The sequence below is a fragment of the Sinocyclocheilus anshuiensis genome, unplaced genomic scaffold, assembly GCF_001515605.1.
Source record: "Sinocyclocheilus anshuiensis isolate Anshui unplaced genomic scaffold, SAMN03320099.WGS_v1.1 scaffold152, whole genome shotgun sequence".
Lineage (NCBI taxonomy): Eukaryota > Metazoa > Chordata > Actinopteri > Cypriniformes > Cyprinidae > Sinocyclocheilus > Sinocyclocheilus anshuiensis.
Genome location: NW_015555781.1, coordinates 3,862,987 through 3,876,678, shown reverse-complemented (window position 1 = coordinate 3,876,678; position 13,692 = coordinate 3,862,987). Strand labels below are relative to the sequence as shown.

Here is a 13,692-nt window from a genome sequence, read left to right as displayed (position 1 = left end):
CTGAAACTCACTAATCGAGAGAAACATTCCCTAAAGCTCCAATGTGTCGAACGTCTCTCGTTTTCTATTTAGTGTCCTCTTTAACAGCTTAAATGTACCTCTTATGTCCTGATTTGTGTTTTTTCAAATTCATGTCTCGTTGTCACGTCCCTCTGTTATTCTCTGTATCTCTTTTTCTCTTTCTGTCTATGTTGAGCCCTACCCAACCCAATGCTCTTGAACTCCCTCCCTCTCTCTCTCTCTCTCTCTCTCGTCATCTCTCCACCCTGTGGGAGTGTGGGAGGGGCGACATATCTGATGATGTCATCTCTGGAATGTAGCTGATGCGGGTGTAAGGAGGGGTGTGTAGAGAGACAGAGAGAAGGAGAGATAGACATGGGGGTAAGAATAGAGGAGTGGGGTCTCTTGGGAGGCTATATGGGTAATTCGCTTAGTATGAGTGCCCTACTACAAAGATTCATTCGAGTGTGTATAAAGCATGTGTCTGTATGTTCCCCACAAGTGCATAAAGGTTTTCCTTCGCCTTTAGCGAGTTGCCTGTTCGATCATGTGGGCAACTGGGTAATTTGTGCACTGAAGAAAATATGCGAGTGGGAATGTTTGTGCACTTTGTGAAATAATGCATACGTGTTTGTGTGTATTTGTGCGTTAATCATATGACCGTCTGCATGCTTACAACATGACTGATTCTTGATTTCTTGCTTGGAAATGCTTCAAAGTTACTGCTGAAGCAACCTACTGACTCACACATTGCTTTATAATGACTACTAAAAAATATCAGAGTTGTCAAATCGCAGTGTCTGTGTCTATTTAAAAGTGTGAGAAAAGTGTACACACCTCTGAGGGCGTGTGTGGGTTTACTAGCTTTACTTCGAAAACAAAACTAAACCACAATGCTACCTAAATTCTATACTCTACAAATGCAAAATGTTCACATTACAAAACATTTTATTAATCAGTATTTTTGCCTTGTTTCAGTAAAAATATCATAAAACATACTTTTACTTGAAAATTAATATGGCATAAAATACAATGAATTAAGCATAAATTAAAATACAATTAATTGAATTAACAAACTGAATTAAAATTCATTAAATTAAATTAAAACAATAATAAACTTAAATCAAAAATCTTTTTTCCAAAACAAGTCTTATTTTAAACAATTTAGTAAACTGATCTTATTTTAAGGTTTTTTTTTAACTGGAAAATAAGACAAAAGATTAAGAAAGTTATTTAATTGCTTTGCTTTCCTTTAGCATTTGGGTTAGTCTGGAGTAGTGTTGATTTCGGTAACGAAAACTATGACAAAAAAATATTAGTTGACAACCTTTTTTTTCATGAGTAAGACAAGACGAAGACGAGATGACATTGACATCATTTAAAACTAACTCTATAAACAGGTAATATCGTTGACAAAAAAAAAAGATTAGACTAAAATGTAGTTTTAAAAAAACTCTCTATATACAACATTTTCTTCAACAAAAAACAGGAGAAAAAACATAGACCTTCACTAGCTTTCATGCTTGGGGTTGCCAGATGTCAAGAGTTTAAATCCCCTATCAGAGCTTCTCTCTTAAAGGGACACATTTTTTGCCTTGTGTTTTACTTGATCTTTGCATGCTGGTAACCAGTCGCACACACTCACTCTTACACTACAGATAAAGCACTGATGAGCTGAAAACATCTCCATTGCGATATTCAGCTCAAATGAAACTGTAACGCAGCCAGTCTGTGTTCCTTCACACAGTCGTTTGAGCTGTTTGCTGCAACTAAATCTGCCATCAAACCTTTTTCAGTGACAAACTGTAACAAATTTAAAAATGGATCTCGACTATATTTTTATTGGGTAGCTATATAAATGCACTTACGCAACCTCTGTGCCACAATGCAAAGTCTTTCTTGTTGTTTTAATAGAAAGATTTGAAATTATTGGAATTAATATTAGGAATATCACTGTCTTAACTTTTGAGATAAGCTTTTGAGTTTTCATAATGTAGAGAGTGTGTTTACATTTATGATCATATAAAAAAATCAGGAAACCAGATGTTGACACTCTTGATTTGTGCTTAAATGTACAAGTGCAAGAATTCTGATGAAATTTCTCAAATGACTACAATCATGATCAGCAACAGTGACTATAACTTTGAGCAAAATAAATATGATTATCGGTTAAACCATTATGCAGCATGACTAAAATGTGACTGTTTTAATTGACTAAAACTAGACTAAAATTCTCAGACTTTTAGTCAACTAAAACTTGACTAAACCAAAAACAGGACAGGTTGAATAAATATGATAAAAAAAAACGAAAAGGACATTTGCTTTTTAAAGACTAAGATTAATTTTAAAAACAGCGGACATTATTAACACTAGTCTGGAGAAAATAAAATTAAATAAAATTAAATTAAATAAAAATAATAAAAAATTAAATAACAATACAATAAAATAAATGTGTATGCTATGCTATGCTATGCAGGTAAATGAGTAGGTATGAGTGGGTGTATGAGACAGAAAAGGTGTGGCAAAAATGCTAAAACGTACACTTACCAGCTGCAGCACGTCCTCGTCCTTTGGCATGATGGAGAGCTCCAGTACACTCTCACTACATAGAGAAAACAAAGAGACCCAGAGAGCATGAGATTCAATAGGAGTATCTAGAGTTTATAGGATGTACAGTGACAATGGAACAAATTCTCCATTAAAAGTTGTGATTTGGGTTGAGTACAAAGACAACCTTTACACTGGGGTCAGTAGTAACCTTTTTAAGTAATGCACATAATCATCCAGCAAACTTCCCCCAGCAAACACTGCCTGAGGTCATTCTGTTCCGTAAAACATATGTCACAAATTCCACATGAACAACACTCATGTGAAAACGTTTAGTTACGTTCTGTTCTGCTCCTTCAAATTTGAACTCAACAATCCAAACAATGTTATAGATCAAGACATCTTGATCTGCATTTACTTCCAAGGTTAGACTGGATAGCTGTAGAAGACCTCATTTGAATCAGCTCATGCAACAAAGTGGAATAATTTTTTGAATAAGTGTTGTTTGACTTCAGAAGCTCACCTGTGCTGAATCAGTGCAATGACCTGCGAGTATGTCTTACCCAGCACACTCTCTCCATTCACTTTAACCAGCCTGTCTCCTGCAAACACACACAAAATAACACACTTACTTGACAAACTTTTTTGTCTAATTTACACAGCCCCATCAATAAGACTCAAGTACCACTTATTAACCATAAATGTGTTCCTATAACTGATATTATAATGGAAGTTATTTTGCAGAAACATTAATATTATTATAAGCCTCTTATTATATTGGAAGTCAATACTACTCACAAATTATACACCAAATACACAAAATAATGATCTTTAAAAAAGCATCATATGACCACTTTAAAGAAATTAATACTTATTCAGCAAGAATGCAGTAATAAGTCATTCATGTACATATACTGTTACAAAAGATTTCTATTTCAAATAAATGCTGTTCTTCTTTTTATCAAAGAACCCTGAAAAATGTATCATGATTTCCACAAATACAGCACAACCTTTTCTAACATTGATAATAATAATACCAAAAAAAGTCTGCGCTATTCCTATTTTAATCTGTCAGAGGGAAATCATTCACTGCCATTCAAAAGTTTGGGATAAGTGAGATTTTTAATGTTTTTAAAGAAGTTTCTTCTGCTCATCATGGCTGCATTAATTTGATCAGAAATTCATTTATTAGTAGTCTTCACAATTAACATTCTTTACATAGTGAGAGAGAGCGAGCATGTGCATTCTGTGCAAATAATAAAGATTAAGTAGACTCATTCCATGTGTTCACTCTGTTTTCCTTAGATCTCTGGTGTGTTTTGTGTTCATGTCAGGGTTACATTATCAGATCATCTCATCCAGTGGCGGTTCGTCAGAAGGAGTCAATGAAGGCTAAGCCTCCTATCCAGTCATAACCAATTATATTAAAATACATTCATCAGAGGTAGTGCATGATCTGTTGCACCAGGTTCCTGATGAAACCTATTTCCGCAGAACTGGCTCACTCATCGTAGTTCAACACATCCCCTTGCATATTTGTTTATGAAATATTTTGGCTAATCTGATTATGCTGTATGCTACTCTCAGCTCCATGTAACAAATTGTATACATTCCATTGACTTTGCATCAAGATGTTCACATAAAATATCAAAAAGTCTGCCTTCTTCCTATTCAAGGTGTCTAAAATTATAAAGACTATTTTAATCTGTCAGGGAGAGATCATATGTGCATGGTAGCATAGTTACTAGCAACAAAAATATGGTAAACATCCTATATTGTATTGTACAGTTTAAGAAAAGAAGGTAAGAAGAACATGCCCTCATTGAACTCAACCACCTTTTCTTGACCAGGAAGCAGCCGTGAGTGTGTGTGTGTGTGTGTGTGTGTGTGTGTGTGTGTGTGTGTGTGTGTGTGTGTCTCTCTCTCTCACACACACACACACACACAGAGAGAGAGTGAGAGATAATGAGTCACCTTCTGTCACGCTGAAAGTGTTTTGTGTAAATAACAAACCACAATTCACAGAGGAAAATATTCCATAATAGATCCTGCTCTGTATCAGTTTCTCTCTCTGGTTCAACTTTATTCTGTTCATATATCAACAGGAATAAGACTCTTGGTTTGTCTGAATGCAGTGAGAGCACAGTATACTGTCCATGTCAGTCAGGTGACATGACTAGTCACAGGAAGCATGACATATCAGCACTTTAAATATGTCTTAGTACAGAGACACATTCCTGCAAATCTGTGACAGGCTCTAAAGCCTTTTAAGTGGGCAAGTCATAACAAGAGATCACATATGTATGCACATGAGTGCACTGGGGTAGGTATAATCAAAGCTGAAATCGTTTAGCATGTACACACACACACACACACACACACACACACACACACACACACACACACACACACACTTTCTTCAGATATTTGTATTTGCATGATGTTTATCAAACAACAGTAAATACAAGAATACAGAGACCTTGTTCCAGATTATCGCTCTGATATTTACTGCATTACAATTATTTATCATTGCAATTAGTCCATTTGTGAGCACCACCAAGCCGTAGATTTATATAACAGCAGCGGCTCTGGGCATGTGACCAAAAATGCTAATCTTATTGGTTGGCCAGTTTTCTTTGCAGTGTGATGGAAATTAGAATCCCTCTCTGTGACACTATACCACACTAATGTTTATAATGGTCTGAATTTACAGCCAATCATTCAATTTAAAATGTTTATTGCACAAAACACTCATATTTTTGTCAACAGGCCTTTAAATTGATGCCATGCAGTTTCTATGACCATATGATCAAACTCTTTTACCTGTACACAAGCCAGCCTGGTGGGCGGGGCCTTTCTCCCTCACATTCTTAACGAAGATGGTGTCCATGGGCTCCAGACGACTCTGATGGAGCCCTGCATGAAACACACACACACAAAACAATATACTTCATAGTTTGTACAGAAGGCAAATACAGTGGGAAAAATCTGGGATTCTAAATATAATTTAATCTTGCATATAATAAAAAGTTTTGTAGATTTTTAAAAAATTATATATGAAATATTTTATGTTCTGCACTGTTTCTAAGTCACGAATCAAATAAGCAAATCAGTGACAATGATCATGTCTTTGTACAGAAGGTCAGATGTTCCTCTTCCACTGAAGCTCAATATGCTTCTTTGGATAATCTCAAGTCATGCTGTAGATCTTTTTTTTTTTTTAAATATAATAATTAAGATTTTATTCATCAGGCACACACACACACACAAAAAGATCATCATGTTAGACACAAACTTGTGCTGCTGTCATTAAAGCAAACATGGAATATTGAATAATAAGAAAGTCTGACATTCATATTAATATTTCAACATCCTGCATATATAATTGGTAATGAAAAAATAATTTGTATTAAAATTAGAAAAATTCAAAATAAAATCGTTTCACTAGTGGACTTTTGGACCTCACTGTACAGAGACACACACAGTCACAAAGTTTAGGCTGGCACTATGGAATGTGTTTTGCTCATACTGATGCCAGTGTCTCATGATGGCATGATAAGATGAGGACAGATGGTAACAAACAGGTTGAGGTAGTAATGCATAAACTGATCTGGGAACTGTGGAGCTTTAGTGTAGCATCAATACCAGTCTTATATCATCAGATGATCTGTCAGCTTTTATTCTCATTCTCAACCCTTACAAATCGCTATGATCTGGAGCTACAGTGTGTGTGTGGACTATGTGTAGATGCGTGTGTATGCTAGAGCACCTCTGTATCAGTCAGTATATTGGATTTTAGTGGCATTTTAATTGCCTGGGATTCAGTAGTATGGCATTATGAAAATAAGACATTAGGGCTCAACAGTAAACTCTCACTTGAGATCTGTACATTTTGGATTTACGTCTTTTTTCATATACAAGTACCTTGATATATAGCAGCACTGCGATACAATATTGTTTTTGCTTGATATGGAAATAAGGAAACATTTTCATATGTCAGAACTTGCTAATTATATGGCATATATCTCATATCAATCATGTGCCTTCCTGTAATCCTGCTTAAACCGGACTGATTTGAATGCAGATGGACACCCTGAATGTGCATGAACGGTAACTTGCTCTAGGGGGCGCCATGCAACAAACATCTGCTTCCCTGATCATTGACATTGCTTATGCTGCTAATTCATCTCAGATCAGTCACTGAGAAATAAAAGTCATAAATAAAAGTGTTTGTCAAGTCATATGAAGTTCAGTCAACTCAGATGAGTGACAAAACATTTTCAATTGATAAGAAATTAGCTTGAATGACTGCAATTTACATGACGTGAATATAAAAGAAATATAAAAGATAGGCTCACCCTTTCCATTCCCATTCTCTTCATCCTAACAGGAAACAATAAGAAGAGAATTAGATCATAGCAAAATTACAACATGTTCTTAAACTTAATAATTTAGTAATTTACAAAATACTTAAGGGAGTTATTATCATCTCTAATAAGTACTCTACTAATCGTATAATAGAAATGACAGTGGAGTCTTGGAATATTTAACAAATAATGCTCATCAAGACTTTTAAAGATTTTGTTTCACCTAAAAATTTAAATTTTGTCATTTTTACTCACCCTTGTGTCACCTTTAAAAACTATGACTATATTTTATTATTATTATGCACAAGTCATATGGACCAATTTATAATATTTTTGTCATTTTATCCTCATTCACTTTCATTACATTGACAAGAGTGGCCAAGAAATTAAGCATTCTTTTGCGATGCATGAGAAGAAAGGCTTGGAACAATATGAAAGTGAGTAAATGATGAACATATTTGGATAAATTATTCCTATTATGTCTATGGTACGCAACATGAATCAGAAGTCAATAGTTATGCATCATAGGTACAAAAACGGAACTAACTTTGTATTATTATCTATTTATAACAGGTCTCAATAAATTGGTTTGATCTCTATGATGGCATTGATTTCAGCACTGACTCTGTCCCAGCACTAGAGGTCAGCACTGGGAAAAATGGAGCACTTTAGCAGTGAATGTGCAGCTTTTAGCCACACACCTCCGCAAGAACAAGAGCCACAACATTAATTTTTCCATCTGTGCAGGAAATGACATGGTCTTTATAATATTCACTCTGCATCTTTATTTACAACAGACACAGTTTAGATAACCCATGCACAGCTTTCACAAAATAACCAGACTGCAAACCAGAGGCTCAAATCACACACACACAACGCTGATCAGGCAGTTTAAAGTGGGCAGCCCAGTGTTTAGTCTGCGCTGACTGGGCTCATTCCTAACAAACTCACACAATACTGAGGCTTTGCCATTCCGGGAGAAAGACAGACAGAGGGGGAAACAGATTGGTAGAGAGTGACGGACAGTGACCACAACTTTAAGATTTATAATCAACATCCAACCCACAGACCAAAATGAATTTCCATGTGTGCATTAACTTGGAGCTGATGGGGTGACAGATGGAGAGTGCCACACAGTCATGTGACCACGTGGACACTGGACACAGTGAATGGACCTGAACACACTGTCCCGGCAGCCCTGGTACGGCCCGGACCAGCCCAGAGCGTGTGTGGTACCAGTCAAACACATAATAGGCCCTTTGAGCAGGAAAGCAAACAGCGGCTTCTCAGAGAAGAGATGCCATATCATAATGGGGCTTTGTTTCTCCAACATCATGGGCAAACACTGTCTAAACATCTGTAGCCCGTTCTTAATAACATATAGGAATAAAATACACTACCAGGGTTGGCAGGATTTATTTATTTATTGGAAGTCTCTTATTCTCACTGAAACTGCATTTATTTGATCACAAATATGGTAAAATAGTAAGTTAATAACTGCATATATCCATATTGTACATGAAAATAACAAACAGATGCCAGACATGATTAGATATCTCACGGCTTTCTTTATATAAGCCCTTGATTTTTTTTCGCTCTAATTATGATGTGCATTGTCCACTTAATCTCTCCTGAACTGCTTCTTTGGGCTTCCTCTTTTTTCTCTTTAGAAAAGGTGCTAAAGGAAAACCAATGCCAGTCTGGATATCTGTGAGGTCAAGTCCTTGGTGGACCAACTATTGCTACCATGGCCTAAGCCCTTAAAACAAAAGGCATTTTAGAGTCTGATGCCATAAATGAGCCTTTTTAAGTTCCAAAAAAACTGCTCCAGTTTTTTAAATAATATTTCCTAAGCCCTAATATCATGAAAATGGCTCTTCATAAAAAAAAAGTGTCCTTGTAGGCTTAATGAGCACAAATTAACTACTCTTTGTAGTTGAGAGACAGGGACAGTTTGTTGGGCTTTTATTCTATCAAAAGGTTGTTTTTAGCGGTTAAATGACCGTAGGTCAAGGCTGCCCACATTTTGTAGCTCGATTTTGTGATAGCTGGCAGACATCCTCACCTTGAGACTGGTGTGCAGGGCAGACTCTGGCGGGTAAACGATGAAGTGACGTAGTGTGAAGCCAAAGCCCTGAGAGTTCTTATGGAGCACCAGTGTTCGTGGACCCTGCCAGGACACACCCAACCCATCTGCCCCACTCCTGACCACCGGCCGAGGGTTCTCACTGGATGAAGAGGACCCATCTCTCCGCCCCTTTGCCTGGGGGAAAGATAACTGTAATTAGAGAGATAACTGTAATTAGACATTCATTCATTCAGTCATTTAGTCCAATACTATTATTCCAATGGGATAACATGTCACATAGAACACTGTATCTAATGCAAATGAAATGCATCTGTGTTGACGAACATGTCACATTTAATGTGATAATTGGAGAATACTCTTGGCAGATAATTGCTAGAAATAACACCTTGTTGTTCTAAATGACCATCCCAACTGTTTTGGATCTGTCAGTGTACTTACGCCACCTGTGCAAGCAAGACGTGGGCATGTGAGGAAAAGTAACTGAAAGGGGGCGGGAACGGGAAACATCTCTCCACATTGGGGAACCATGATGTCATTTTTGTGATGCCAACATTCTCTGCGGAATTCTCAGAAATGTTTCTTATTTGATTAGTAGGAATAAAGGCCAGGGATCGCTTAAAAAAATAAAAAATAATAATAATAATTTTCGATTTAATCTATATTTTCTTGCTTTGGTTCTCCAAATAAGTATTTAACGCACCAATTCATTAAAGAGTCCCTTGACACCTGAGTATTGAGACAAAAAAGGCCACAGGCATGTAGTGCTGATGTTTTATTTCAAAGGTGACGTCATCATTCCTCTCATTTTGCATTAAAATACCTCTTTTCTCTTCAACCTAAAATCAACAACTTCACCAGCCCTGTGGTTTCACTATAACAGGAAGTATGCAGTCAGGGCAGGAAGTTCCCTAAGAATGGTGCCAGTCGCCATATACATAAACAAGTTTTTTTTTTTGCCAACTCATTTTATATAAAGCAAACATTTACTTCACAAACGTCTCCTCTTCACCCTGTAACTCCTCATATCTCTCTGAACTCAGCAGAAGTCATACTCTATACTCCAGCTGTCCTGACTCTGACCGCAGCCTCACCCCCTCTCTGCTTCTCACTCTATTTCTGTCTCACATGCTGTTTTCATTTGGCTGTGCTTATGTCTGAACCTTCTCTCTTTCACTTGCATTCTTACCAACTTGCACGCATGATCACACACGTATAGACAAATGGTAATGCTCCATTTAAACAGCCTTGCATATTGTGTGGAATGATGTAATATTTTTATTTAATTTCCCTTTCTTCTGTTAAAGGGATAGTTCACCAAAAATGGTCCATTTTATTGGGTGAATTATCCCTGTATTTTGGAATAGAAAACAGATTAAAGATATTTTCTGCAGTGATTTTGTTTTAGAAAATCTGTGGAATGGATCTAAACACGCCACATTAAACAGAGCTGAGATGTCTTATCAGAGGCTGGGAAAAAAAGCTAAAATATTTAAGAAACACAAAAGGATTTAAGGGTTTCTTAAAATAAGATACATTTACTTGAGAAGCTAATTTGCATAGATATTGCAAAGATATTAGGGCTCGTTTTCAGAGAATGTTTCTTGAATTTAAATTCTTGTCTTTCTCCACTTAAAGGGTTCATATGATGCGATTTCTATTTGTCCTTTTCTTTAGTGTGTTATGTAGCTATTTGTGTATGTATAAGATCTGCAGAGCTACAAAGCTCAAAGTCTCCCACAAAAGGATTTATTCTATCTAAAAGAGAAGGCTGATCCAGACCGGGCTAAAACGCCTCATTCAAACACGCCCCCACATCTCTACGTCACGATGTGGAAATATTTGCGTACGCATTTTATGGACGACAGTTTTGTGAACCTAGGAGAGTAGCCTACAAGGCTGGCTGTGCAAAGGCTATTTCTAAAACAAATGGGTCAATTCCGACTTTGCTATGACAATCTGGCGCTTATTCTGAATCAGCTACTGCAAGTATGTTTTCTTAATAGTTAAGTATTTTCTGCTAATTTTAAAAGTATTTTAAGAGGCGGGGCACAGAGGAACTACAATAATGTACAGTATTTGAAAAATAATGTGTTTTTTTAACATTAAAGCATGTCAACATATTCTGTTACACCAAATACACAAAATAATGATCTTTAAAATAGCATCATATGATCCCGTTAAGTTCTTTGGAGCTTTCTGCAGAGTTCATGCGCGCGTGGGCCTGCTCAATGGATTACACAGACAAATAAAAGTGAAACACATAATACAACCGTGTAAGTGACATGACAAATGTACAGGGGCATGTGTGAATTCCATAACATTTACCGTTAAGCCAGGACATGTTCAGACAGAGACGGAGAGGCTAGCTTTAGAAAGAGAAAGAGAGGGAGAGCTCAGTCTCCAACAGGCTCCAACAGGCAGGTTTCGACCACAAGGTTCCTCCTGGCACTGAGAATACCAAACCCTGTTATTACCCACCAAAAACACACAAGTGTACACATAAACACATGCTTCTTCCTCCTTATGGTCCAGCAATGTCCATCCATTTAAAGCATTAAACTTTTCCTTCCGTTCTGTTCATCTATGTTTTCTTCATCACTGACATTCTGTCTCATTTTCCAGCAAAAAAAAAAAAAAGTGACCAAATAGACATGAGAAGCAAAATTATTGAAGACATTAAGATTTCTTTTTAGAGAATGTATCTTGAATAATTTCATGCACCACTGTGATTCGTTTTCTTTCTTTACGCAAAAAAATCACTAATTCTTTCTTAGATTTATGCTGAAACAAAGAGGTATGCAGAAATTATTCTCCCCCCTTTTTTTTTTATAAAAATCGAAATAAAATCTTCTCAAGTAAATATTCTTTTCTGAAAAACAACAAAAATTTTGATTACATTTTTTTTGTCTGTCTAACACTAGAAATACAGCCTGATGACTTCTGCTCAACATCCAAAATTCACTCAGCCCAACAGTTGGTTTATGACCAGCTGATGATGGGTTAACACACACCCGACACATTTTTCTTTGGGGGTGATGTGTTTCTAGTGTTGATTCAGGGTAATCCGGTCATAAATCAGGGAAAGAATTGGAAACTAAATGTGGACATTGACTTATGAATGTATATAGCTTAATGCCCTCAAAATACCTCATTTGATGAGTGTTTTATTATGTTGGCAGGCTATGCTTATGCACACACGCTCACAGACAGTGGCCAGAAACAATACACTCCAAACAGCTGAGTGTGTGATCCTGCTGAAAAGTTGAGTGTAATTAATGTTGAGTGTTTAATCCCTGACACCCCTGCCCTATGACTGCAACACACACATGCATAACTGAGAAGAGGTGTATGTATGCGTGTGTTTAAACCTGTCTGACAGCTCTTTCAGTTCCACTGGAGCTCCGTTAAACAGGGTTTTCCACCTTTATAGCAGTGTTTGAATCAAGGAGTAGAAAAATAAACAGAACTGTAGGGAACATGAATGAATATACTTGTATCCAGCAGAGTGACTTCAATATCAACATAATTGTAATATCAAATAGACATTGCTTTCACTCCACATACTTGTAACCATATGATGACCATATAGCCTAATGTACTAAATGGGCGTCTTGGACCACTGTGTCGCATATCATGAGCATGAACCTTTAGAATGAGTGTTATTTTAGTAATATTTACAGTTTTATAGCCTTATAGTTTTTTATGCTTTTATGTTTATATTTTCAGTTATTTTTATGTAATTTTGTTGTTTTTCTCATTCTTCTTAGTTTCTTAATTCTATAGTTTTAATTTCTTTTCATTTCAGTTTGTTTTAGTATTTCAGCTTAAACTTACTTCAACTTCAACTTATTTCTGTTAGATCCCAAGGCAACATTTCAAATGAATAGTTTCATAAAATAACAGCTTTAGTTAGTGATATTACTGCTTAAAATATGCTCCTTTTACATTATTGGAGCGGTAAGGCATAGTGGTTAAAGATATGAATTGGTAGGTTCAAACGTGAAACATGAGCTTTCACTATTGTGCCCTCGAGCGAGTCATCTAAACCCAGGTTGATCCGGCGGATTGTCCTTAAGCGTATGATAAGTCACTTTAGGTCATGTCTGCTAACTGACTACTTACCTATTTGGGGTCCAAGCAGCAAAGGTATTTGAACTGACATTCTTATTATTCAGTCAATTTAGTTCAATGTAGTCAAATTCTACCAATAGGGGGCACTATAACAGAAAAATGGTAATAGCTCGATTGAATTGATCGAGGAATTTAAAATTTAGTGTGGTGTTTCTTTGCTACAAATTCTAACATATTCTAACTAAAATGTCATAATTTTCTGAATGTAACAATAAAAATGGCAGCCAATGGCCAATCAAAATTCAGAATTCAATTATTTCAATAGCAAATGGTTGATCATAATGAAATTTGGTACACATGTGCAGAGAGCCTTAACAAGGCTATGTACCAAATGTTATGAATACTAGCCACAAGTTTGCACTATAACAGGTAAGTTTACACATAAATTATAACTAGGGCTGCACGATTAATCGCATGCGATATTTAGCCGTTGTTCACTGACGAGCAGCGCAAAAAATCGCGCGAATATGAACGTGGTTTAGCGCAGCTCGTCAGTGAACAATGGCTCTGTGTAGTTAATGCTGCTCAATGTGAAAGCCCGCAGGTGATGGAGATTTA

General features: G+C 36.5%; 1 protein-coding gene across 9 annotated transcripts in view; it reads right to left on the bottom strand.

Annotated features, from left to right (window-relative positions):
- Positions 1-13,692, bottom strand: part of LOC107674648 (rho GTPase-activating protein 23-like) — a 70,832-nt gene that overhangs the window by 19,443 nt on the left and 37,697 nt on the right. For 6 of the 9 annotated variants that reach the window (XM_016468687.1, XM_016468686.1, XM_016468680.1 and 3 more), the window contains exons 2-6: positions 8,980-9,177; positions 6,906-6,930; positions 5,371-5,463; positions 3,071-3,149; positions 2,542-2,602 (exon numbers count right to left, since the gene is read on the bottom strand). In XM_016468687.1, the coding sequence (XP_016324173.1) occupies positions 2,542-2,602; positions 3,071-3,149; positions 5,371-5,463; positions 6,906-6,930; positions 8,980-9,177 (456 nt within the window). Of the gene's footprint in view, positions 1-98; positions 232-2,541; positions 2,603-3,070; positions 3,150-5,370; positions 5,464-6,905; positions 6,931-8,979; positions 9,178-13,692 lie in introns of those variants that run through there. The other 3 variants (XM_016468682.1, XM_016468683.1, XM_016468688.1) reach the window with 2 other exon arrangements.